The sequence below is a fragment of the Mauremys mutica genome, chromosome 1 (assembly GCF_020497125.1).
Source record: "Mauremys mutica isolate MM-2020 ecotype Southern chromosome 1, ASM2049712v1, whole genome shotgun sequence".
NCBI classification, from domain to species: Eukaryota; Metazoa; Chordata; order Testudines; family Geoemydidae; genus Mauremys; species Mauremys mutica.
Window position 1 is genome coordinate 155829817 of NC_059072.1, and position 27461 is coordinate 155857277.

The 27461-nt window shown below is 43.1% G+C and overlaps 1 protein-coding gene across 3 annotated transcripts in view; it reads left to right on the plus strand.

Moving 5' to 3' along the window:
• Positions 1-312: 312 nt before the first annotated feature.
• METTL16 (methyltransferase 16, N6-methyladenosine) overlaps positions 313-27461 on the plus strand; it is a 37649-nt gene continuing 10500 nt past the window's right edge. For 2 of the 3 annotated variants that reach the window (XM_045001057.1, XR_006575839.1), the window contains exons 1-7: positions 313-516; positions 1717-1916; positions 12091-12231; positions 15157-15272; positions 16548-16690; positions 21183-21252; positions 25807-25896. In XM_045001057.1, coding sequence (XP_044856992.1) covers positions 389-516; positions 1717-1916; positions 12091-12231; positions 15157-15272; positions 16548-16690; positions 21183-21252; positions 25807-25896 — 888 coding nt within the window. In that variant the 5' untranslated portion in view covers positions 313-388. The remainder of the gene's footprint in view (positions 517-1716; positions 1917-12090; positions 12232-15156; positions 15273-16547; positions 16691-21182; positions 21253-25806; positions 25897-27461) is intronic. The other variant, XM_045001056.1, reaches the window with a different exon arrangement.

Here is a 27461-nt window from a genome sequence, read left to right on the forward strand (position 1 = left end):
TGCGCCCCCTCCCGCGGGGAGGCTCCTCCCTTCCCCGCGCGGGTCCCGCCCTCCACGGGGCGCGGGGCAGGGGGGGGGGGGGGGCGATGACCGCCCCTCCCCCAGCTAGAGTGGCGCGCCCCGCCCATCTGCCCGGAGTCTCCCGCGCGCCCCCAGCAGGAGCCGGGGGCGGGGGGAGGATTCGGAGACGCGCCTCATGGCTCCCAGCCAATGGGCTGCGCGCAATGCATGGCGGGAGGGGGCGCATGGGCAGTTAGAGAGGCCCGTCGGGGGGGAGGGGGGAGGCTCGCTCCCCTCGCAGCGCGCGCGCGCGGCCGGTTCCGAGAGCGGCTGCGGAGCCGCGGCCCGCTTTGCGCGCGTGACGCCCCGCCCCGCCCCCTCTCCCGCCATGGCGCTGAACAAGTCCATGCACGCGAGAAACCGCTATCGGGACAAACCGCCGGACTTCGCCTACCTGGCGTCCCGGTACCCGGCCTTCCGCCAGCACGTGCAGACCAGCCTCTCCGGCCGGGCCAGGTGGGTCCGCGGCGCCGGGCGGGGGGCGCGGCCGGCTGGGGACTGGGCTTTTCCGCCGCCGTTGTACAGAGCCCCGCGGCGGCGCGGACACATGGGGCGGGTCTGGGTCTGGGTCTGTGCCACGGCGGGCGAGCCCGATTCCCCCTCCCGCCACCGCCGTGGGCCGGCATCACCGTGCCAGGCGCGACCCCCTCCGGGCTTCGCCTCCAGCGTCGCTGTCCCGGCAACGCCCCCGACCCCGCGCCGCGGAAGGGGGGGTACCTCGGTGTAGCTCTGACCGGTGGGGTTGCTGTACCGATGCGGGCAGGTGCCACAGCTGTGGCGCTGACGTGTAGACATTGGGGGGGGAGAGAGCTCAGTGGTTTGAGCATTGGCCTGCTAAACCCAGGGGTGTGAGTCGAATCCTTGACGGGGCCACCTAGGGATCTGGGGCAAAATCAGTGCTTGGTCCTGCTAGTGAAGGCCGGGGGCTGGACTTGATGACCTTTCAAGCTCCCTTCCAGTTCTATGAGATAGGTATATCGCCCTTAAAAAACAAAACAAAACTCTCCCTTGCTACACAACCACCAGTCACTCCCAGAACACCGTCCATACTTTGCAGTGAATGAGCCAGGGATCCTGTGGGGAAAACAATATGTGATTAGACTTAATCAAAATACCCCTGTGCTAGGGATGGAGGTCTGGTTGATCTGGCATGTTTTGATTTTGGCAGTTTTGAGTGCTTGCCTTTGCACCTGCAACATTTTCCTTATGTGGATGTTTACCTTTTTAAAATACAAACTGAGGGAATAAATTCTGTCATAATCTAATGGTTGTGGTAGAGCCAGTAGATGGTACAGAGAGAAGGACCTGTGTTTGGGGGTTGGGTTTGTCCCAGAACCAGTATTTAGGGCTTTTTCCTTCTGAGACACTAAGGAATACTTCCTAAACAGTCTATGTAGTCAGCTTGAGTTTTGTTGCTGAAATTGAATTTTTGATGGATTTTGTTTTTATATGTATAAACAAGTTTTCATCAGAACCATTCAATTTTAAGGAGATATTTCTTGGTTTGAATGCGTGGCTTATGATTTTATCCTCACAATAGTTTGAATTAATGCTGACAGGACAATTGTTATTGTAATGCATAAAACTAAATAATGGTGCTTGGTGCCAATTATAATGCAAGGATTCTTTCTGTTAATTGCATTTTATGCCTTGCAGCCTAAATTTCAAGGATCCAGAAGCTGTGAGAGCTCTGACATGCACTCTCTTGAAAGAAGATTTTGGACTTACAATTGATATACCATTAGAGAGGCTTATTCCTACTGTTCCCTTGAGGCTTAACTATATTCATTGGGTGGAAGATCTAATTGGTCATCAAGATGGTGATAAACAAGCTCTTAGAAGAGGAATTGACATAGGTATGTGTCATATGCTGGGGATTAGACAACTTTCTGTTTGACCAGGTTTGTCTGGTTCTTCAGTTTAAGAGTTTGGAAATGACATTAGCTAATAGATTTTGCTTTATATCCATTGATGCGGGGTGTGGGCGGCATTAAATGTTCCAAACAACAAAAGTATCTGTGCTTGTGAGAGACTGGTTGTCCAATCTCTAGCCCAGGGTTCTCCAGACTTTGAGACGAGGGCCATATTAGATTTTTGAAGGGGCTCCGTGGGCCAAAGCAACTCTGAAAGAAATTAAATATATGTAAAATCATTAAAAAACAACACTACTCTACTGTGTCAGTGTTGCATTAAATTCTAAAACAGGTATAAAAGTTAATCGATGAAGGTACTATAAAATCACACAATATTTGTCAATACATTAAAAATCATTTCACATTTTTTTATTTTATTTCTAAAACTCACATTTGTTTCATACAAATACTGTTTGGTTCTGTTAGTGCTGTAGTTAAAATTTAACCATTATGAAATTGTTAATTTCCATCTTCTTTACTCCATTTATTGGAGATGTAATTAAGCATCTGGCTTGTATTTTTACTCTAAGGCAGGGGTCCGTGCCTGCTTGGCTGCAGCAGCAAATCTCCCCTAAGTTGCTCCCCTTTTGGGGGGACACTGGCTCCCGGGGGCACTCACTCTTCTGCACAGATCAGCTGAGCCGCCCTCCCTAGCTGCTGCTGGCAGCCTCTCCCCCTGCCTGCTTGGCATGCCTACTCAGCTGCAGCCTGCCTGTTTGCTTCTCCCTGTACCTGCTCGGCTGCAGCAACGACTCTCCCCTACGTTGGCTCCCATTTTCGGGGGACACTGGCTCGTAGAGGCACTCACCCCTCTGCACAGCTCAGCTGTGCTGCCCCCCCCCCAGCTATTGCCGGCGGCCCCTCCCCCTGCCTGATCGGTGTGCCTACTCAGCTGTTCACTTCTCCCCTGTTGGTTGGATAGCTGGACAAATGGAAGCCCCAGGCCGTAGTTTGGAGACCTCTGCCTATCCTTATTGAGATTGGCTCCTTTCTGGACTAAACTTCTTCCCACAGATTTGTGAATAAATGCAGCTCTGTTCTGACGTGCAACACCTTTGCTTTCATAGACTTTAAGGTCAGAAGGGACCATTATGATCATCTAGTCTGACCTCCTGCACAATGTAGGCCACAGAATCTCACCCATTGACTTCTATAACAAACCCCTAACCTATGTCTGAGTTATTGAAGTCCTCAAATTGTGGTTTGAAGACCTCAAGCTGCAGAGAATCCTCCAGCAAGTGACCCGTGCCCCATGCTGCAGAGGAAGGCGAAAAACCTCCAGGGCCTCTGCCAATCTGCCCTGGAGGAAAATTCCTTCCCGACCCCAAATATGGCGATCAGTTAAACCCTGAGCATGTGGGCAAGACTCACCAGCCAGCACCCAGGAAAGAATTCTCTGTAGCAACTCAGACCCCAACCCATCTAATATCCCATCACAGACCACTGGGCATACTTACCTGCTGATAATCAAAGATCAATTGCCAAAATTAATTGCCAAAATTAGGCTATCCCATCATACCATCCCTTCCATAAACTTATCAAGCTTAGTCTTAAAGCCAGATATGTCTTTTGCCCCCACTACTCCCCTTGGAAGGCTGTTCCAGAACTTCACTCCTCTAATGGTTAGAAACCTTCGTCTAATTTCAAGTCTAAACTTCCTAGTGTCCAGTTTATATCCATTTGTTCTTGTGTCCACACTGGTACTAAGCTTAAATAATTCCTCTCCCTCCCTGATATTAATCCCTCTGATATATTTATAAAGAGCAATCATATCCCCCCTCAACCTTCTTTTGATTAGGCTAAGCAAGCCAAGCTCTTTGAGTCTCCTTTCATAAGACAGGTTTTCCATTCCTCGGATCATCCTAGTAGCCTGTCTCTGAACCTGTTCCAGTTTGAATTCATCCTTCTTAAACATGGGAGACCAGAACTGCACACAATATTCCAGATGAGGTCTCACCAGTGCCTTATATAACGGTACTAACACCTCCTTATCTTTGCTGGAAATACCTCGCCTGATGCATTCTAAAACTGCATTAGCTTTTTTAACGGCCATATCACATTGGTGGCTCATAGTCATCCTGTGATCAACCAATACTCCGAGGTCCTTCTCCTCCTCCACCTTTCCCATCCTTGAACTCTCCTGAACTTAGATTATTCATTATATTGAATTGTGCTTTTGGTTAATAAATTGGAAAAAGATCTGCTCTTGAGTTTGTGAGTGTACTCAAATGAAATCTCTTAATTCAAATAACTTAACGTTAGATTGCAGTGCTTCCTAGCTTCGAGTTGACATGTGGAGAGTGGTGTTGTTCATTACTCTTTATATTGCTTTTGCACATGTGAATCAGATTCCTTACATGTTGCATAGTAACAAATTTTAGTGTTGCCTTTTGATCAATCTGCTGTTCTTGAATCCAGATTCTCACTTCTACATGTATTTTTTAGGTAGCTGGGCCTCATTTGCTTTCTTCAGTGTCAAATTACTTTTCAATTCAGAGCCCTTTCTGGTGCTAAATTACAAAGGGGATTTAAACAGACATCAAGGAAGATACTAGTAAAACTGCATATTGATATCTGTTCCGACTTTCTAGATCTATAGAGATCAAACGTACAAAAAATCTTTCCCTAAATTATTTGTCAAATGTCTGGATAGGACATACACTACGCAAGTACCTGCTTGGTTTACTGATTTATCTACTACTTAATCCAATCAGTTAAGAAAGATTTCCATTTCGTTTTTGAAGGTTCTATACAAATATTTTAAAATCTGTCTGGGCAGGTATATTTTGTTATAGTTTAGCATCTGTATTCCTTTTTGGTTTTGTCATTAGCTAAATCTCTCCTCTATCACTCACTCTTGCTCGTCCCCCCAATCGGGGTATGGGCCAGCAACCACAGATCCCCAGAGTCCTTTATCCTGGGCCATTCGCTCTAGCTGGTTCCAGGTATAGCCCATTTTTTTGCTATCAGCCTGAAGGTCGCGTCGCCAGGTATTTCTTGGACGACCTCTTTTCTGCTTGCCTTGGGGGTTCCACCGCAGTGCCTGTCTGGTGATGTTAGTTGGCTGCTTGCGTAGTGTATGTCCTATCCAGCCCCACCTTCTCCTTCTGATTTCTTCCTCTGCTGGGAGTTGACGGGTCCTCTCCAAGAGGTGGATGTTACTGATGGTGTCTGGCCAGCGGATCTGAAGAATCCTTCTGAGGCAGCAATTAATGAAGGTCTGGATCTTCCTGATGGTTGTTTTAGTTGTCCTCCAGGTTTCAGCTCCATACAGTAGGCATTAGTTGGAGCGTAGCACTGAACAACATTCATCTTAATCCTCTTCATTTTAGTTCTGAAGGATGGTGTGATGATCCTGGGACCATGTGCCTCCCAACCAATCAGTGCTCTCTGTGCCTGCTTGGACAACATGAAGCCTACTCCCTGTGTGTGGGGTGCGTCGCTCTCTTCATGTCCTGAATACAGCAACAGCTCTCCTGTCAACAGTCGTCTCTGTCCAGCTTCCGTCCATCTTGTCTCGCTAATGCCTAGTAGGGTCAGGTTGTTGCTCCTCATCTCTGCTGCAACCTGCACCATCTTTCCTGACTCGTACATGGTCCTCACGTTCCATGTGCCGATGGTAATCCTCCTGGTTGCAAGAAGGGTAATTGGCTTAGTGGCTTCCTCGCGGCTTTCACCACCCAGCGTCATGCGTCTTCGAGTTGAAGACCCTTCTTTTTCCAGGCTAAAAGTCTCTGTTATCTCTATTGTTGGCGTTTCTGTAGCAAGTTGATTTTTTTTACGGGGTGAAGTTGCTAGCCCCACGCCCAACCCTCCTCCTTTACCCTGACTTGGGACAGGCAGATGGCCCCAAAGGACCTCTCTGGTGGAGTTCTCTCCTCTATAATTTGGAAGAATTCTTTTTTGAAAGTAGTCCTGCACTGGAGGAAGCACGTGACCAATTTGAGAAAAGTATATGGGGTCTCTGGATATCTATCCAACATTATTTGATTCATATCTTGTCTCTTTGCATTTCATCTTTGAAAGAAGGCTAAAATTCATACTTTTCTCAAGGTTTCTATTTAGTAATTTCAGTGTCCACTTCACTTTCTCTTAACAGTGAATTCAATGCTCTCCTGGCATTTACGAGTTACTGTGTTGTCTTGTCTAAATTAATGTTTCTTTTTCCACAACTTATTAACTTTATTTTGTATTTGTCAATGTGGATTTGATTTAAATCAAACTGAATTAAATCACTAGTCAGGAAGATTCGATTTAATCATGGATTTCTACATAAAAGTGCATTCTCGTTGGTTGTTATAACCTTAATACATATGCTTCACAACTCAGAGATAGGTGTAGGTTTTGTTTTTAGAAGGTACACACTATGCATGAGGGGTCAGCAACCTTTCAGAAGTGGTGTGCCGAGTCTTCATTTATTCACTCTAATTTAAGGTTTCGCGTGCCAGTAATACATTTTAACATTTTTAGAAGGTCTCTTTCTATAAGTCTACATACAACAATAGTTTACTTATATATTATAAAGTAAATAAGGTTTTTAAAATGTTTAAGAAGCTTCATTTAAAATTAAATTAAAATGCAGAGCTCCCCGGACTGGTGGCCAGGACCTGGGCAGTGTGAGTGCCACTGAAAATCAGCTCGCGTGCTGCCTTTGGCACGCGTGCCATAAGTTGCCTACACCTGCTATACATTTTTAAGTGATTTATTTTGAAAACTTTTCAGATTAGTTTTACAGCTATATCAGAAAATGAATGATTGGTTATTTAATTTATCAAAGGTAATTGATAGTTCACCTCCCAATGACTTCATAAATATCATCAATTCAACAGGTAAATCATTACTATTTGGATTTTCTTGCCATGCTGTATTAGGAGGAGAACATCACCAGACAGACATTTAAATTGTTTTATTTAACTAAAACAACAACGTTGTGTATTCTGGATTTTTTTTCTTCAACAGCAAACATATAATAGTTTAACAAAACAAGCATATGAATTTTTGAGTTTTGTTAAACATTCAAGTTTTTTAAAATCAGGTTTGTTTTTGTTAAAATTGTTTTGAACTAAAATAGTTAAATGAAATATTTAAAAAACAAAAATCAAATTGACTATGTCAGCCAGGTCAATATGAGAAACTTAAAATATTGGCTTCTGTAGCTAACTCAGTCATTTTACCTTCATTTTCCTGTTTGTTCATAATCTGGAAAAGAAAAACAAGCTTTCCTGCTTTTTCAGGTCCCAAACAATTTTCTCAATTTGGAATGAATTACTCCAAAGGAAGAAAATATTCTTTCTACACCAGCAGAAGAAGCTATTGCTGTTAAAAGTGAGATTATCATTTCAACAGTCTCTGAATTAGGGTGACCAGACAGCAAGTGTGAAAAATCATGACGGGGGTGGGGGGTAATAGGCGCCCATATAAGACAAAGCCCAAAATATCGGGACTGTCCCTATAAAATTGGGACATCTGGTCACCCTGCTCTGAATCCAAGTGCTTAAGTGACTTCTACCAGTTCACTGGTGTGACTTTCTTTAAAACATCATCAGCAAACCTATTTATTGAATGGTTCACCCTTAGCTCTGAAGTTTATTATAGTTGGCATTATGGAGGGATCATTGCTGGATGTCCATGTCATAGCCACTCCTCTTCTTCAGCAGTTAAGGTTTGACCATGGTACCAAGTATTGAGAATATTTGCAAGAAAATCAGCTGGAGACTGTGTAACAAAGCAGTCTCTGGTGGGACACTTCTGAGAGTATCAATTCAGGACAAATTGCCTATAGCAGGGAAATCACAGTCCAAGGCTGGGGGTCCTTCATTACTAAGGCACACCAAACCAGCCAAACAGAGAGGACTTTGGTTTTACCCCACTGGCTAACCAGAAGTCATACAAGCAATTCCCTCAGATACTCCAGTTTCCCAGTATCACCACCAGTGCCGCTCATTATGGGGACTAATGGTTATGAAAACCAATACCCCAGTAAAAGAAAAAAGTTCTCCCGATCATTGTTGTTGCTTTTACTGCTACTCTTTTAAGTATTCTGCTGTGTGTGCATTTCCTGATGTATCAGTTGTTTCTGTAAGGAAGACATTCCCTTCTTCTGTTGCCACACAAGCACATACAGCAGGATCATTGTGGACATTGCCCCACCCATCAAGACACAGGTTAACAATTTTACCCACTAAACCTTTTGCACACTGCTCAATTTCTCTTTCATACACTTTATCCAGCAATTTGCCTACAACATCTGCTCTGTTTGGGTGGACTGTATCCTGGTCTTAACTGAACCATGTTAATGAAGTGTGAGTTCTCAATCATACAGAAAGGAAGGTTTGTTGCATAAACAAACAGGGCAGTTTTTTCATCATTACCTTTTTTTGTAATCTGGTTCATATTACAAATTTATCTATATGATGGAGATTTTTTTTTCCTTTTGCTATAAGTGATATACTGTGGCTGTGTGACATACATGATGTGACTGAAACACTATCATTGGCAGATAACTCAAACTATAGAAAATGATGGTGATCTTGAAGGTGGATAGTCTTCAGAATCCTGTATGTTGAGGATGGATTCTCCTAAACAAAATAAGTCGATGCAGTTATTTAATTATTACCACCATACTGCTCATTTAGTATTACTCATTGCATTCACTTACACTCAGTACTACTTTAAGGGTGAAATTGTAAAAGTAAGATCTGCCTATTTCAGCTATTTATTTTTATCACAACTGCATCTAAAATGATAGTACCACAGAGTAACAGCTATATTTTTTGCTCAAACATGAGAATTCAAGAATAGTCCAGAAGGAAGACAGGCAGTCCTTAAGAAAGATGTATGAAATAAAAAAAGTTTACCAACCCGAAGAACCTCCATGTTTAGACATGATCCTTTCATCATCATCATCATCATCATCATCAACGCAGCTTCCTCCTGAGAGAGAACACTTCTCATGATGATGTTTCTTTCGAGAAACCAGGCCTTGCATTTCTTTGTTGCACTGTTTGCATTTTGCACGCATGCCTGTGTTACCCACAGGTGGAGGAACTTCATTAAAATATTCTCAAATTAGGTATCTTTTACGGCCTGTTGCCATTATAGTTTTTTCCTTCTAGTGAGAGAATGCCATGGTAGATCTCAAATCAATGAATGCTATGCTCAGAAAGACCTCAAGACTTCTGGAATATGCTGCTCAAACAGTTTCACTTTTGTTTCTACTGCCTGTCCCTCCCTTCTCACATTTATCTCCTGACTTCTCCTTGCCCAGTTCTGTTTCGCGCCCAACAATCTTCTATTCATTGAACTTTTTGAAACTTTGCACTTTTAGGGCGAGGTAAGGGATTGACTCTGTGTACACAATTTTGCAGAGGGACAATAGGATTGAGGTCTGTTATTTCTCACCTCTATATATTATTTATCTACTTAAAAACATTTTTGCTGTTAATAAGCATGTTATCTCTGGAGACACCAAATCCACAGTTTGAGAACTAAGCATCTCTGATAGTATCTTCTAGACTGAGCACTGAGTCCCATTGGGTAGATAGAAAGATCAATCTAAATAATCTATACAGAAGCCCCTGGAACTCTGAGATTAGGTCCCTAGTCCATAAACTATGGGAACTCCTTTACAAAACTTTTCTTAAACATTATATGACTCTATTGTCTCATACTATAGAATTAGAATTTATAATCCCTATTCCATGATGAGATATCTGAGCTATAATGTATCTTTAGATAGGGTTTTTTCCCTCAACAAACATTTTATCAAAAAAATCTGATTTAAATAAAAAACAATCCACTTTTTTAAAATCATTGATTTTTATCCACCCTGGTATTTGTTTTCTCTTGAGATACTTACCTTGCAGTATTATCCTACCAGCTTTCCAGAGGGTAGTTGCAGTTACCTTCCCTGTGTTGTTGTTTTGGAAATAATCCTGTATCAATGTTACATTTTTTAATCTTCTTGTAAAGTGTTGTTAAACATTCAATGCTTTGTTTATGTAAGAAACCTGTAACTGCCAATAATTGTTCAGTTAAGGATGTGATTAAAAAATGTGACCTCTCTGACATTAATATTGTGTATTTTTAAAATATCTATATTGAAGTAGGACTTTATTACCAGACGAAAAAGTATAATCTCTCTCATTCTGGTGTCCTTCTCTTAATACATCCACCAGTTACAGTTCTCTATGAGAATTTGATAGCTGTAAGAGGCATTTTTTTCTTTTTTTCTCATATTCTGTGTTCTCGTCACTCTTAAGCAATGGTTTAAGGGCACAGTAAAAGTATTTTGCCACAAACTAGTCTCTGTGTGTTTTCAGTAATTCTTAATAATCAGGGCTGGCGCAACCCATTAGGCAACCTAGGCGGTTGCCATGGGCACTAACATTTGGGGGGTGGTGACCACGGTGGCCGGATCTTCGGCCGCCTCTGTCGGGGGTGGCATTTCAGGGGTGGGACCTTCTGCCGCCTAGGGCGGCAAAAAAGCTGGCAGCGCTCCTGTTAGTAATAAGTAATCTAGGGGTGCCATAGCTTGTACAATAATGAGTCACTTTATGGTCACATAATGTGCTGTGTGATGTATTTCTCTTCCCTATCACAAACTATCAGTTAAGTATGTATCTGGCTTTTATTCTTTGTATAGTTTATCTTGGGAGTCAGACTTTTAGCTAAAACTTTAAACATTAAGAAATAACCAAGTCTGAAGGGTAAAAAAGTTCCTCTTCTCATCATTGGTACTGCCATACAGTCACTAAAGTGAAGTAATCAATGTAAATTGAGAAATACAGAAGATAAATATTTTTGTAATTTCTCAAGTCTTCTGAATAATTAGAAATATACTTGGTCAGTAGTGTCTGAATTAGTTACTGACTCCTGTTTTTAAAAAAAACCCAAAAACCTGCTGAAGAAAAATGTTGAGTCTCTGACTTATCATGTTAGTCCTGGAATAAGTGAAATGTTCTGCAAAATAAATTCATGTTTGAAAATGTTCTGGTTTTTTAATTAGAAAATACAGGGGTATATTTACTTGTTGGGTAAAATGTTGATTAGTATTTAATATTGAAATTTATTGCTGTCAGTAACAATAGAAAAATGCACATCATACACTGTGTGATTATTTATTACCGTATTTATCGGCGTATAACACGCACTTTTCCCCCCTGAAAATAGGGGGCAAATGATGTGTGCGTGTTATACGCCGATATAACCTTAACAGGGCCGGCTCTAGGATTTCTGCCGCCCCAGGCAGAAAAGAAAAACGCCGCCCCCCCCCCCAGCGGCGCGGAGCGGCGCCCTAGCCCCTGCCCCACTCCCGAGCAGCGCGGCCCTAGCCCCCCCCCCAGCGGCCCGAGCCCCCGCCCTCTCCCCCCCCCCCCCAGCGGCGGGGCCTGAGCCCCGAGCCCCGGCCTGCGCGAGCCCCCACCTCCCGAGCGGCGCGGCCCGGCCCTAGCCCCCTCCCGAGCGGCCCGGCCCGAGCTGCCTTAGCCCCCGCGCCCCTCCAGAGCGGCCCGAGACCCCGTCCTCCCTCCCTCCCCCGAGCGGCCCTGGCCCTAGCCCCCGCCCCCCTCCCGAGCGGCCCGGCCAGAGCCGCCTTAGCCCCCGCCCCCCTCCCGAGCGGCCCGAGACCCCGTCCCCGTCCCCCCCCCCCGAGCGGCCCTAACCCGCGGAGCACCGCCCTAGCCCCCGCCCCCCTCCCGAGCGGCCCGGCCCGGCCCGAGCCCCCGAGCGGCCTTAGTCCCCGACCCCCTCCCGAGCGGCCCGAGATACCGGCCGCCCTCCCCCCCGAGCGGCCCTAGCCCCTGCCCCCCTCCCGAGCGGCGTGGCCCGACCCGGCCCGAGCCCCCGTCCCCCTCCCGAGCGGCCCGGCCCGAGCCCCCCTCCCCGCGAACCTTATTTACCTTATAAGTGGTAATAATATTAATAAAACAAGTTCTGAGCTACCCTTATTTTGCTTCAAAGTCCTTTATTTGAAATTTAAGTTTTTTTCCTGAAATTTCCCCCTTAAAATGAAGGTGCGTGTTATACGCCTGTGCGTGTTATACGCCGATAAATACGGTAAATTAAATCTGATGCTTTACTTGTTTCACTAATCTAGCCTTTTGTTTATTTGCTGCAGGTACCGGGGCATCTTGCATCTACCCATTACTTGGAGCCACTTTGAATGGCTGGTATTTCCTGGCAACAGAAGTGGATGATATGTGTTTCAATTATGCAAAGAAAAATGTGGAACAGAATAATTTATCTGATCTTATAAAAGGTACCATATAATAATCATTCATTAACTTTCATTCCCCTTTGATGTTTTCACTTCTCCTGTTTTAAACAGATGTAATGATGTATATTTGCCTTATTCAGTGGCTAATGAGAATTTACAGTCCTGCCAAATATATGCTACCCTGATTTTGGTGTAGCAAAGAGTAACCACATATTGCTATACCATCCCCATTGAAATCAGACAGCCACAATTGGTCCAAAAACTTAACAGACAACCCAATTCACTCTTATAAACCAGCCTGGACAGTTCTAGACTTTTGATGCATATGCAGAAATCTGATTATTCATATTTATGATAATCCCATCCAAAAATCTTTAAAATGAAGTTAAGGTTGCACAAAACACTGATAGGTAACCTTTGATATGAACATGACAGAATTCATACTGTTCCATGCTGCCCCATACGTGCGGAATGCTGATCCCAAATCAATTTGTACAGTCACTGCTCTGCGCTCCTTCAAATTGTTCCTCCTTTTTGTATGTGGATTTCCCTTTGTTATGGGTCTAAGATCTGGAGAGGGGGCCTGATTCAGCAGACTTCAGGAGGAGAGGGGTGTGGTAATCAGTCCCACTCGCTGCCCTGTGGAAGGGAGCCCCTATGCTTCAAATGCTACTAAAAGGGAATCTCTCTCCTGCAAATCTTTGTAAGTCCTCGGGATCAGGGCTTCTTGCACCACCTAGGTTCCACAGGTAGGAGTGTGGTGCTCTCCTCAGATTGACGGTCTAATGTCTTCTGGACTTGGTCTTTTTTCCTGAGATCTGCTGGAAGTGGGAGAATGAGGAGGAAATGCAGCTATAGGATTCCTAATGGAAAATTCCTTTTTCTTGGTCCTTCTGGAGAGGGGTGCAGGAAGTGGAGCCTCTACCCCTTTTCCTTCCTCCACAGCTTCTCAAATGTTAGATTCTGCCTCCAATATGTAAGCCTTATGAGGCTGAGTCATGAGAGGAAGAGAAGTCATGAGACTTCAAACAATCAGCCTTAAGATACCCATCAGAGCCTACAAACCTGCTAATGGGGTTAAGAGGCTCCTCAGGGGCTCACCCCCCTGTTCCCACATTCCCAGCCTTCCTTAGGCTTGTCAGACTGCAAGCAAAAATATGGACAGTGGGGCTAACAAAGCTACAGTAAGTCCTCACTTAATTTTGTAGTTATGTTGCTGAAAAATGCGACTTTAAGCAAAACAATGTTAAGCGAATCCAATTTCCCCATAAGAATTAATGTAAATGAGGGGGTTAGGTTCCAGGGAAATATTTTTCACCAGACAAAAGACCATCCATCCATCCACACACACACAGTATAAGTTTTAAACAAACAATACTGGTACACAGTGATGATTGTGAAGCTTGGTTGAGGTGGAGGAGTCAGATGGTGGGATATTTCCCTTACTGCTAAATGATGAACTACCAATTGGCCGAGCCCTCAAGGGTTAACTCTCTCTCTACACAAGGCAGCAGGAATGGAGGGAGATAAGCATATTTCCCTTAAATTCACTGCCTTGTTAATTAGATCAGCTTGCTTAGACACAGCTGCTGCAAGTTTCCTGAGTCCTGGTTTGTCCCCCCTGCTCTATGGAAGATGGGGTAAGCGGGGTGCAGGAGCAGGGGGAGGACAAACTTTAGCCCCCGTCTTCCTTCCCTCCCCACCCCCGCACAGCAAGCAGGAGTCTTGGGGAGCAGCTCCAAGGCAGAGGGCAGGAGCAGCACATGGCAGTGGGGGGAGGGACAGAGCTGAACTGCCGGCAGCTGCTGCACAGGGAACTTAGGGGAGCGGGTAGCTGATGTGGGCTGCCGGTCCACGCTGGTTCCAATCTTCCTGCAAGCAGTAGACAAAGCAGGTGGCTGCCAAACTATGTTAGAAGGGAGCATTACACAAACGAGCATGTTCCCCAATTGAACAGCAATGAAACAACGTTAACCAGGACGACTTTAAGTGAGGAGTTACTGTATTAAGATCTGATTGAAATTGTGTGTGGCCTCCTGTAAATCTCTTACACCTTGTGGGGTGGTGGTACCCTAGTGCCACATAATGCTTATGTTGGGAGGGTGACCACTGATCTCTGGCCCCCTCCCCCTGACCCCACACATGCCTCCAGTAGCAGTGTTTCAAATTCAAAAGTTGATAGTGTTAGACTTCAACTCAAGTTTGGTCCTGTGCACTATACCTCACCTAGAGGAATATGGTAAACTAGGTTCTGTCTCTATCCTTCCTTCCCGTTTTTAAAAATAAAGTGTTAGATCTTCACAATTCAAGTTTTAATTTTCTATTTTTAGTGTGTAATAATTCTGGAACTCCACATACAGTTCACTTAAAATGTAATAGCCTAGGTCTGAAGCAGAGAGAATTTTTCTCAGTTTTGAGACATGGCTATTTGAGGGGCCAAAATCAGATTTATAACGAAAACTCAATTTCAACCGTAACTATGGAGTACCTGCTATCGCTCTGAAAATAACTCTTTCTATGATATTGGTTATAAGAAAAGCTATTTAAGAACATAAGAATGGCCATACTGGGTCAGACAAAAGGTCCATCTAGCCCAGTATCCTGTCTGCCGACAGTGGCCAATGCCAGATGCCCCACAGGGAGTGAACCTAACAGGTAATGATCAAGCGATCTCTCTCTCCTGCCATCCATCTCCACCCTCTGGCAAACAGAGGCTAGGAACACCATTCCTTACCCATCCTGGCTAATAGCCACTAATGGATTAAACCTCCATTAATTTATCTAGTTCTCTCTTATATGCATTTTCTTTTGTTAGATGAACCTAAAGTTTGTTTGCAGTGTAGTATGTTGATGTTAAATTGATGGTATAATATGTTAATTATATCCTAAAGGAAGTGTTAAAAATACTTATGTAATATTAGAGTTAATTTTAATTCCTTACCAATAAACATCCTCTTTTTCTGCTAGTGGTTAAAGTACCACAGAAGACCCTTCTAATGGATGCACTAAAAGAGGAATCTGAGATCATTTATGATTTTTGCATGTGCAACCCTCCCTTTTTTGCCAACCAGTTGGAAGCCAAGGTACAGTATGTTGATTAGATAGATTGACTGTTGTACTTGCTTTTGTTCTTTTTAACAGGTGGGAGGGTAATGAGACCTCAAAAGATTAAAGTGTTTGAAGGCTCACTGTGGAAAACCTTGTCTCTGGGTTTTATAAGCTGTCATTTCATATATGTATATATTTTTGATGATTTTTAAAAAAAGCAACATTGCAAAACCTACCCAAGTCGCAATTTGTAAAAGATTAACTTAAATGAGGGTTTTTTAATTTTTTTTATTTTTTTTAAATTCTGAAGTAGGAATTGACCTGTGGCATTCTTCCGTTAGTTGTATTCAAATGGTCTCTCTCCAGTAGAATTAGCACAGAGTAGGCAGTCACCATGGACCTGGTTCTAGTGTGCCTCCCATAGTGGTAGAACGGGGGTGCTGGTGGGCCTCAGTGATGCTAGTACGTCAATGTCATAGTGTTCGTCTTCGAATATTGCAGTACCAGTCTGAGGCCTGGTCTGCACTGTCGCTTAAGTTTGATATGAGTTATGCTGCTTGACGTAGCTTATGTTGACCTAACGCTGTGTCTACACCATGTTATGCTGGTGGGAGAGTGTCATTCCTCTCCTCCCTCCCACTCCCCCCCCCCCCACGTACCTTCTGCCTCTTGGCACTAAATTGACACCGATGCATCAATCGCAGCGGTGCCTGTTTAGTATGCCAGTAGAGACAAGCCCTGACTCTAGACCCAGTAAGAAACTTAGAATCTTTATCTCCATAATGACAACTTCAGCTTTTAGAAATACGGGAAGTGGTGGTGTTAGCTAAATAATTTTACATTTAAACATTGGGTTGTAACTTTCTGACATGACCATGTCCTACGGTGCTTTGGAACCAGATGTTTAATGTTACTCTCATATAGCATCAATATATTGCTAACTCTTTTCTGTAGTTGAGACTATAGATTTGGCTCAATTATCTGTATTATCGTACCACCTAGGAGCTCAAGTTGTGGACTGGGACTCCATTGTGCTGAGTTTCCTACAAACACAGAACAAAAAGATGATTTCTGCCCCAAAGAGCTTATAATCTAAGTATAAAACCAGATACAATAGATGGATACAGACGGGGAGTAATAACCATTACATTGTTATGTTTAAAAATATGTTGTTAGCATTTCCCCATATAGGGATGGGGTGCGGTGTTGATAGTGTTACTACGTGGCAGAGTGTGAGGGAGACAGCAGTATTTAAGGAAGGAAACTGTTTATTAATGGTTTAAACCTCAAACACTTTCTTTCCTGTCCAGGGAGTAAATTCTCGAAATCCTCGACGGCCCCCTCCCAGCTCTGTGAACACTGGAGGCATCACAGAGATCATGGCTGAAGGGGGAGAGCTAGAATTTGTCAAAAGAATTATCCACGATAGTCTGCAGCTTAAAAAAAGATTGCGGTAAGGACTGGAGTTATAAAGGAAACTTCCCTCCTCCCCCCTCCCTGCTGTGGGAATCACATGGAAAGGACTTTTAACTGAGGACATTCTTGTTTTGGATGAAAATCCAATTTATGTGACAAAATCATCTTTCTTTTTTAAATAACCATAGGTCAGGGAAGTCCACTAGCTCATTTGAGACACATTCTTAACCTTTTGGATGTCCAAGGAACACAGTTTTTACATAAAATTTGAGGAGAGGACTGCTGTTCTCCCCTTCAGATTCATAGGGTTGTTTTTTTTTTAAAGGCAGAAGGGACTATTATGACGATCTGGTCTGACTTCCTGCATAACACAGGCCAAGGAAGTTCACTCAATGATTCTTGCATCTAGTCCTGCAACTTGCAGTTGAAGTAGAACAGGGGTAGGTAACCTATGGCATGGGTGCCGAAGGTGGCACTCGAGCTGATTTTCAGTGGCACTCACACTGCCGGGGTACTGGCCACCAGTCTGGGGGATTCTGCATTTTAATTTAATTTTAAATAAAGCTTCTTAAAAATTTTAAAAACCTTATTTACTTTACATACAACAGTAGTTTAGTTATATATTATAGACTTATAGAAAGAGACCTTCTAAAAATGTTAAAATGTATTACTGGCACGCAAAACCTTAAATTAGAGTGAATAAATGAAGACTCGGCACACCACTTCTGAAAGGTTGCCAACCCCTGAAGTAGAATATCTTTTAAAAAGAGACCCGGTCTTGATTTCAGAACACCATGGGAAGGAGGATTTCACATCCTGTGGTAGTCTGACCAATGATTTATCACCCTCACAATTAAAAACTTGCTTCTATTTTTTTTTCCAGTTTGAATAATGCTGATTTTAAACTTCCAGCCATTGGATCATGTCACACCTTTGTCTTCTTGATTAGAGTCCTTTAGGATCACATCTCCTCTTTGTGTAGGCAAATGATAGTCACTGCTAGACCTTCTCTTTAACAAGCTAAATAGATGGAGGTCCTTTAGTTTCTCAGAGTAAGGCATTTTTCCAGACCATAAATATTCTTGTAGTTCTCTGAACTCTCCAATTTTTTTTAACTTCCTTTTCAAGTGTGGACAGCAGAACTGGGCATAGTATTCTAATGACTTCATCAGTGCTATATACAGAGGTAATAATTGCCTTCCTTCTCCAATCTGATATTCCCATTTATATACCTGGGGATCGAATTAGCTCTTATAGCCAGAATAATGTACTGGGAGCTCATGGCCAGGCAGCTAACTACCTTTTTCTAGAATACCTGCTTTCCAGGATACAGTCTTGAAAGTATGCTCCACAGTCTTTATTGCTTGTTTGGCTATATTAAAATATATTCATTTTGTAGTACTTTGAAAAGAAATGGAGAGTTGCCGAATTTGCATTTTTGCAGACTTCTTCATAAGATGCTCTGTTTTTACTGTCCAAGAAGTGAGAGTAGATCTTGTAGAATGTACTCTTACTGGAAGGCTGATAACACTTCCACTCTTAAGATTCAAACATAACTTAGACCAATAGGAGCTAGATCTAAAGACTTCCAAAGAAACATTTGTTTTTGTCATCAAAAGAAATTAAGAAAACATCCGAGTTCCTGAGAGACTTTAACCTATCCAGGAGCAATTTTAATGGCGCTATGGCCAACTAGGCAGTGCCAACTTTCCTTTTTAGAATGAGAGTGCTTGTGACAGGTGATATGAAGGTGTCGTGGTTTAGCTGAGAAGGTTGTTGTAGTACCATATTGTCAGGAAACATGATTCCTTGATTTACAAGGCATTATGCTCACTGATCCCTCTTGTAGAGATGAATGCCACAAGAAAGATCACTTTAGTAAGAGAAAACAAAGATTTAACAGCCATTGTCTGGGTGGCCTCTGGTACCAAAGAGCTGGAGTTGGAGGACTAGTGTATATCTATTGGCCTAATTAGATGAAGGCATCTATCTTTTATGCCTTGTGTTTCCAAAATCTGGAAGAGTCATCCAACTTGTTGCTGCTATTTAATATAAGAATTTGCTCTGGGGAGTTTGTCACTGCAGAAAAAGTGACTTAATGCTATGTTCCGGTCTTACTTCGCTAGAGACAACTCAACCAAATGGCCAGAATATTGAGCTACCCTTTACATAGGAACTGAGACTTGCTGGCCCAGAGGTCGGCAACCTTTCAGAAGTGCTGTGCCGAGTCTTCATTTATTCACTTTAATTTAAGGTTTTGTGTGCCAGTAATACATTTTAATGTTTTTAGAAGGTCTCTTTCTATAAGTCTATAATATATAACTAAGCTATTGTTAGTTTACTGTGATCCTTGCCCTTGCTTTTCCTTGCTGAGTTTTCCACTGTCTGGCACGTATTTGGAATCTTTAAGCTGCACTCAGGCTTCTGAGTGATCAGTTGTTAACCTGCTTCGAGAGGGGCAGAGGACAGATTTCATGTGTGAAAATACCTGTTCACACAGGTATGTAGATCCAAATGCTGAAAGCATTGCAAACGCAATTTTCTTCAAACAGTTAAATGTCATTGGCAGGAAAGTCCAGCAGGTCAGAATAGAGGCCCCATGATCTCTCTCAGTAGCTTCAAGTGCACTTCGCAGATCTCCAAACTTTGATACCCACAATTCTGAACTTTTTAACTGAATAAGCTTTTAACTGAAATCTTCAACACCCATCCACTGAAATATGGACAAATCCAAGTTGCTTTTGGTGAACTTTTCAGGTTTAATTAGAAAAGAAAGCATTGGGCCAAATCGCTGGAAATCTTTAAATCTGTCAGAAAATTCTGATTCCTGTTCTTGTATGTACATTCTAATCTCAACGTCAAACACAGTGCGCTGTTTCATGTGGCATGATAGTGATGTAAGCAGCAAATTAGGACTTAAAAATACCCCAGCACAGTGGCGCTGGAACAATTTTTAAGGTGGGGGTGCTGAGCTATGCCCCTGTCTGCCCCCCTCACTGCCTGGGGCCAGTGGGCCACAGCTGAGGGCGGCTGCAGAGCCCCGGGCTGGTGTCCGGGACCCTGGGCCGGCAGCAACGCGCCCCCCCCCCCCCCCCGGCCCAGTGGCCAGGGCCTGGGGCCGGCAGATGGAAGCCCTGCTGGCAGGGGGCCGGCAGCCATTATCCCAGGCCAGCAGCGGAGCCCCCGGAGCCAGTGGCCAGGATCTGGGCAGTGTGAGTGCCACTGAAAATCAGCTCGCATGCCGCCTTTGGCACGTGTGCCATAGGTTGCCTACCCCTGTGCTGGGCAAAGGAAGAACTTGATATTTTCTTTATTACAAATAGACTATTCCACCTCTTGGAGACAAAGGCATAACATGATTCAGTGACTGGAAGCTGAATCTTAAAAATGTGCATGTTTTTTCAACTTCATGGTTTCTCAACAGGGTAGTGAACCAGTGGAATAACCTACCAAGGATTGTGGTAGATACTTCTGCGTTTTGAAATCTTGAGAAAACTATCCAGTCTTGATTTGCAAATGTGCTGTAGTTCAGCCGGAAGTTCCTGGGCTTAATGCAAGAATTAACTGACGAAATTCTCTGGCCTATTATGCAAGAGGTCAGACTAGTGGTGTCTTTTGGCCTTATTAAAAACAAAAAATCTATTAATCTTATTTTCAATTGAATTCTGGTTTTATTAGATTCTTCATAATGCCACATGAAAATTGGTTTTATTTATCTCTCATACTTGTACCCATGATCACTTTAAAGCATTTTTATCTCTCAAAGAAGCTGCTTAAAATATGTAGAGAATACTGCATTTCAGTAACTGAAAACTTTCTGGGTACAGAGTTTTAACAGTGTACTTACAAATTATTCCATTGGGCCCCAACACTCATCTAAAAATTTTTGTGGAAGTGCCCGTAAAGGAATTTTGGGAAATTCTGCTGAAGAACACAGACTTTTTTGCCTTTGGAAGAATCTGAGAGACCTGGATCCAAAGGAGATGGTGAGCTTCCAGAAGCAGAGTAATCTGTGCTCTCATCCTTCTGTTTGCCCACTGGTGAGTTATGGATTTAGAGAGCTGGAAACTGGGAGAATTAGTGTATCTACATTTCTCATAAGCAGAGATTCCAGGGAGTGGGTCTGTTTTTTTCAGGCACAAGCTCTTATTTTGCTACTGTCATCTTCTCTCTTCATTCCTTGGAAAGTTAAAATTGAAAGTTTGAAACAAATTATTGTAAAGGGTACTATTTTCCAAAGCACTTTATTTTTGAAAATGGGACCGTTAGAGTTGCTTAGAAACTTTTTAAAATTTTACCCAAAATCTAATATTGAAAAAATCCAGGCGGATTTCCTCTTCTTTCCTTGGTCTCCTAGTTTATCCCCTTTCTCAAATCATACTGCTGATATGGGTTTGTCACTATTTTTAACTGGAGAGAATTTCCCCTCCTGTGATGCTTGCAGACCTCTGATGTGAACCCTTTGCAGTTAGTTGCCATTTTCAGTTGAACTGTTTCTAAAACACCTTAATGTAAAATGTTGTCCACAGGTGGTACAGCTGCATGCTGGGAAAGAAATGCAGTTTAGCTCCATTAAAAGAAGAACTTCGAATCCAGGGGGTAAGTTTGTCTCCAAATACACTAGGGTTGCATATACTGCTTCCTGATACTGTGCATTTGTTGCCTGTTTTTGTCCCTTAAAAAGAAAGGTTTCTTACAAGTTACTGAACTATAGTTCGGTGCTTTCGTATTATGGAGGCACTGGTAGCAACTCCGAAGTTGAGGTTAAGCAGAGTTTTGAACTTAAAGCAGGGATTCAACCTCTTGTATGAGAAGACACTATATTCTCCAAGTTTTCAGCACTGATTTTTTTGAGAATTTGCAAGAGCTGTTTTTCCTCAGTTAATTTGTATACTACAAATATATTGGCTCTAATTAATTAAGTATGAGGACAGTACATATATTAAGAGTCCTCATTGGTAAGTTACTTGATGATCTTTAGACTTAACAGAATACTGAATTGGCTCCTTGTGTTTTAAGGATGAGGTGTCTTACTCCTTCCACCCACAGCCTTGTCTCAGTGGGTTCCCTTAGAAGCAGGAGAGTCTGAGTAATGCTTTATAAATTCAGTGGAAGAGTTATCCCCACTTAACATGCAGGCATGGGGGAGGTAGGCAGCAACAGAATCTTCCCGAACAGTGAGCTGTATAGCATTATCTGCCACTAGCAAGGAGTAGATAGCAGAATTCACACCTGCAAAAAATGTTTCTGGTGGCTGTAATAGGTTCCCCCTGGGGTGCCACTTGAAACTCGGGTATCACTGAGCACGCCTTTTCTGCCAGCCTGGACTCCCTTATACTGTCCTGCTGAGCCAGGTCCTCAAGCCTCTTCCAGTGCGCGCACACAGGTAGGGGCACATCCAGCTGCAGAAAGCCACAGACACTGAGATCAGTTCTGCTTGAGAAGACTTAGCTAAGGAACTGGCCAGCACTCAAGTGCACACCCCCTCTGGAGTGTAAACCCAAAATTGTATCATCTTGCATTGTACAGAGGACTGTATAGCATAAGCTCATAAAATTCACTCCCTCCCTTAATGTGGAGGAAGATATGCACAACGTTTTGCCCCCCCCCGCCCCCCAGTTATGAATTCCACAGACTGGTTTTAGAGAACACAAGAACAAGTTTATTAACTACAAAAGATAGATGTTAATTGATTATAAGGGTTAGCAAACAGATCAAAGCAGGTTACCTATCAAATGAAACAAACATGCAAACTAAGCTTAAGATACTAAAGAAACTGCTTACAAACAGTAATTTCTCACCCTAAATGTTGTTTTAGGCAGATTGCAGAGATTCTTGAAGGCAAGCTGCTCTTGCTTGCAGCTTAAAATTCCAGGTATTTCTTTCACAGGCCAGACACCTTCCCAGCCTGGGTTCAGTCCTCTTCTTCCCACCCAACCTCTTTATTTCTTAAATGTTTCCAGCTGTCATCCTGGGGTGGATTCAGTGAAGAACAACCCTTGATTATCTCCCTTCCCTGACTTAAATAGGTTTTACATATGTCAGGAGCCCTTTGTTTCCCAGAGTGGTGTGTTGTCCTCCTCACCCCTCCTCTCTTCCTCCCCCCCCCCTCCCAAAATATACTGGTATTCTATCATGAAGTCCAGTACCAGGTGATTTGATCACATGATCCTGCAGTGTCAAAACAGTCATGGGTCAGATGCTGTTTGTAGCATCCCAGGAAAGCTCCTCAGGAAGGTGGGAGATTAGCATATTCAAAGACCTTTTGTCCTGCCTAATGGTCTATTGACTTGTCCCCAGCTAGCCAGCCAGACCGATTGCATTTTGTCTGGTGGGTGTTCCCCAGGTGCAGACACTTTTGTAGTACAGATATATAGTCAATATTCCTAACTTTAGATAAGAAAAAGATACAGCATACAAATAGGATAATCATATTCAGTAAATCATAACTTTTTCAATACCTCACGTGACTTATCTTGTGTAAAATATATCTTAGTTATGCCATAATCGCATCATGACAATATCTGTATGAAGAATATTGGGGTGGAGGGGAGAAATTGTCACAGTGGCATCTTCTCCCAGGATATACTTTTTTATTTAAATGTTTATGTTGGGGGGAAATAAATGGAAGACATGACTTCCACTACATGCTAATAAATCCTTTAAAAGACTTGGAAATAATTTTTAAAAAATACGTGGGCTGTTAAGGCTGCTTCTAACTGCAAAGATGCAGTGCACTGAAATAAGTGATCTGAAGAATTGAGGTGCTTCAGATAGTCATTTCCAATTCCTTTCCTATAACTCCATTATTTGTCTAATTTCATGCCTTCCACCCTCTACACTTCACAGAAATGGCACTCACCAAAGTCTCTAATGACCTCTTCCTGGTCAGATTTCAAGGCCAGTGCTCCATTGTCTCATCCTTGACTTGTTGGCTGCATCTGACACTGTTGATCTTATTCTTCTCTCAATCCTGCCCTCTCTAGGCTCTGTCCTTGGCTCCCTCTTTTTTCTTTTCTTTTTTCTTTACCTTTTTCTATGGATTATCTCTTGCACAAATATGGTTTTGAATACCATAGTGATGATGACTGGCAAATCTCTCTCGCTCTTTCCATTTTGAAATCTCAGCCCGTCTTTGTTCATCTCCTTATAGATGTCCAGCCATCAACTGAAGCTTAACATCACCAAAATGATGTATCACTATGGACACCGTGACCATCCTCTCTGTGGCTCAAGCTTGTAATCTTGACTTCATCTTTGACTCAGCCCTCTTTGGCTTACACTTCCAGGGTGTGTCTAAATCAGTGATTCTCAAACTCTTGTATTGGTGACCCCTTTCACACAGCAAGCCTCTGAGTGTGAGCCCCCCTTATAAATCAAAACCACTTTTTAAAAATATTTAACGCTATTATAAATGCTGGAGGTGAAGCGATATTTGGGCTGGAGGCTGACAGCTCACGATCCTGAAGTAATAACCTTGTGACCCCCTGAGGTGTTGCGACCCCCAGTTTAAGAACCCCTGGTCTAAATTATGATGTGTTTTCCTGCATATCTCCAAATCTGACCCCTACTTTGTTCCCACACTGGTAAAACTCTTGTCTATGCTGTAATCTTCTCACGCCTTGACTACTGCAATTTCCTTTTCTTCTGGCCTTGACGCCTGCAGCCTCACTTCCTTGAAATCTATTCGGATTGCTGCTGCTAGGATCATGTTGGCTCAACACACTGTCATCCTGTGTTTAGTTCCTCCTCTGGCTTCCTGTAAGCTGGCGAGTCGGGGCTCAACCCTCCTGCAGACCCGGAGGGAAGCCACACCGACTCGCTACACTTCCCCTATTCCACTGTATCAGATTCAAACTTCTCAGGGCAGAGTTAGGTTGTGAAGGGCTTTATCTGACCTTGTATCTTACAGTAAAGTTCATACCCACCTTACCTTCATCGGTGATACCAGCCCCCAAAACCCAGTTCTGTACTCTGATAAGCACTTGTGTGTGAAATGTGCTCAGTCAGAATCCATCAGAATTCATCTTTTCAGAACTCACCTCTTCTGTAATGTTTGCAGGAAAGTACAACCAGATAATGGCTGGACTGGTGGCAAATTGTGATTACTGCTTTTCATTGGCTAAGAATTGTGCCTATTCTCTTTTGTTTTATCTTGTCTCCTTCATTCCACCCTTGCCCACATGTCTCATCCACCTGTTATGTTTTGTCTCGTTAGCTTTGTAAACTTTTGGGGAAAGAGACTGTCACTTGCATCTCTGCCCTGGCCTGGTTGGCCTCTAGGTGTTACAGGAATGCGAATAAAAAAAAAGACCCCTTCTGTGAAGAGCTGCTTATCTAAGAGAGAAGAAGAGTTTGCAATACTAGGTTTTTTTCCTCTTTCTTTCTTATTTTTAATTGTTTTATTTAATTTTATGTTTAAATTCACTATGTTCATATGCAAGCTTGAATCAGATTCAACCCTCTGTGTTCTTAATGCTTTTGGTAGAAAACTAACCCTTATCATTCACCTCCATGAGCTCATGCTTTCTACCTCCAGCTATTTCACTGTCTCTCTCAAGCTAGAGTTATTGCCTCTCTGTTCCCATGACATGAAACAAGTACTGGAGAGTTTGTCTTGCTGATCTCCTTAAATGTAAGGGAATATGTGTGTACATGGGGTATTCCTTCTCCTTCACCAGGGAAGCCTGAGTTCTTTTATAGTCCACCTACAAGGGAGGAGATGGTGGGGGTCTCCTACCTTGTGTGGTGGAGGGTGGAAGAGGGTGCTACCATACTTACCTCATAGGGATATTGCAGTATTCCCATTTTGTAGAAGTGGAGGAAAGTGGTTTGCCCAAGACAGTACAGTATGTCAGAGGCAGAGCTGGAATTAGAACTTGGGACCTCCCTAGCCTACCCTGTTCACATTCTGTTACACCATGGTGCCTAAAGTGAATTTAATTCTTAGGGATTAAAGGTGGATTTAAGTTGCCTATTTTATTCTTGGTAAAGCTCTTTCGTGTGATAAATTTCACGTTGACATTGTTGGTTCAAAATCTTAATTTTATAACACATCTGAAGTTAGACTAATACGTGTGCAAAACAGAATGACATTTAATTCACTAGAGATGAAAATTAATGGCTGCCTGACCAAGTTTCTCCTTCACATAGGTTCCTAAAGTTACCCACACTGAATTCTGTCAAGGCCGTACCATGAGGTGGGCACTGGCATGGAGTTTCTACGATGATGTCCGAGTGCCTGTAAGTGCCTGTGTTTTGGTTTGTTTTTCATGGTCATCTACACTTTATTTGAGGGTGGGTTTAACAAGTATTTCCTCTACAACACAGCTGTTCCCCTTCAACCTAGAGTATAGGGGATAATTGTTACCTGAGCTGCATTTCCTGCATGGCAGTACAAACCTGCACCATAGCCAGTTAGAGGCTTGTTCTACCCCCCCCCCCCCCCAAATCCGTTACATGACACATGATGTTTGTATCAAACCCAAACATACTTTTAGATAGCTTGGCAGAATTAGATTTTTATCAGTAAATGTAGATAAACTTTCATTTCACCGTACATGCACAAACTGATGAAAAAATATTTTGATAATCAAAATTTATGGATAGGTAAAGTAAGGAAAATACTGCTTGAAAAAATACTAGTTTGGTTTAATTTAAGGATATTTATTTTGTATGTTTTGACACGTGATGTTTGTCATAGTTCAGGTCCGGCAAGGGCACCCACACTCAGGCCTTCAGCTCCCCAGGTTTTGCCTCTTCTGGTTGGAGAAACACATCCCTTTCCTTTCTAACTGGGGTATTTCCAGAGTTCACAGTTCCCTGCTTACACTGTTATCCCCAGCAAAGACTGGTTGCCTGACAAGATCCTGCTTGCTTTCTCTTAAGAGACAGTTAACAGGTGCAATTGCTACAGTTATAAGGTACAGCACTTCCTATGCAAGCCTATTTGATTCTTAAGGTAAAAAGTATTACAGAGAAAACACATTTAAAAACAAGAGAAGGACCCACACATGTGCTAATAAGCTTGCCAGAGTTAACCCCAACCCTAGCATGGATTCTGACAGGAACAGTCCTTCAAACCCCCTACCGAAGGGGGATTTCTTGTGGTTACAAGTTCATCACAGCTTCAGCTCAGAACAAGTCCCCAGTATTATGAGGCCTCAGGAGGCCCAGTCCTTCCAACTCTACCCTACTGATAGGGGCTCTCTGTGGACCAGGGTTCCTGTCCATTTGCTGGATCAGGAAGAAGGCCATGAGCCAGTTTAAAACCAAGCTATTTATCCAGAAACCCTTTCTTTGTCTGTTGGACTTGAAGAATCCAGTTTCTACTACGGTAGAACCTCAGAGTTATGAACACCTCGGGAATGGAGGTTGTTTGCAACTCTGAACAAAACGTTATGGTGGTTCTTTCAAAAGTTTACAGCTGAATATTGACTTAATACAGCTTTGAAACTTTACTATGAAGAAAAATGCTGCTTCCCCTTCATTTTTTTTTAGTACCGTATTTATCGGCGTATAACACGCACTTTTTCCCCCTGAAAATAGGGGGCAAATGATGTGTGCGTGTTATACGCCGATATATACGGTATATTCCTGTAATGATATCCATTAAATGGCAGTTCCTCTCGAGTTAGCAGCAAGCAATTGAGAATCCTTTTGATGGTTTACAGCAGGAGCTCAACTGGCCCAGCAGAGGTGACCAGTGCAACCAATTACTTGGTTCTGGGATCTGTAACTGGATGGGTTAAGAGGAAGTCCAGGTCCAGGACAAGTCACCAAGGAGTAACTGGGCCCACAGGCAAAGG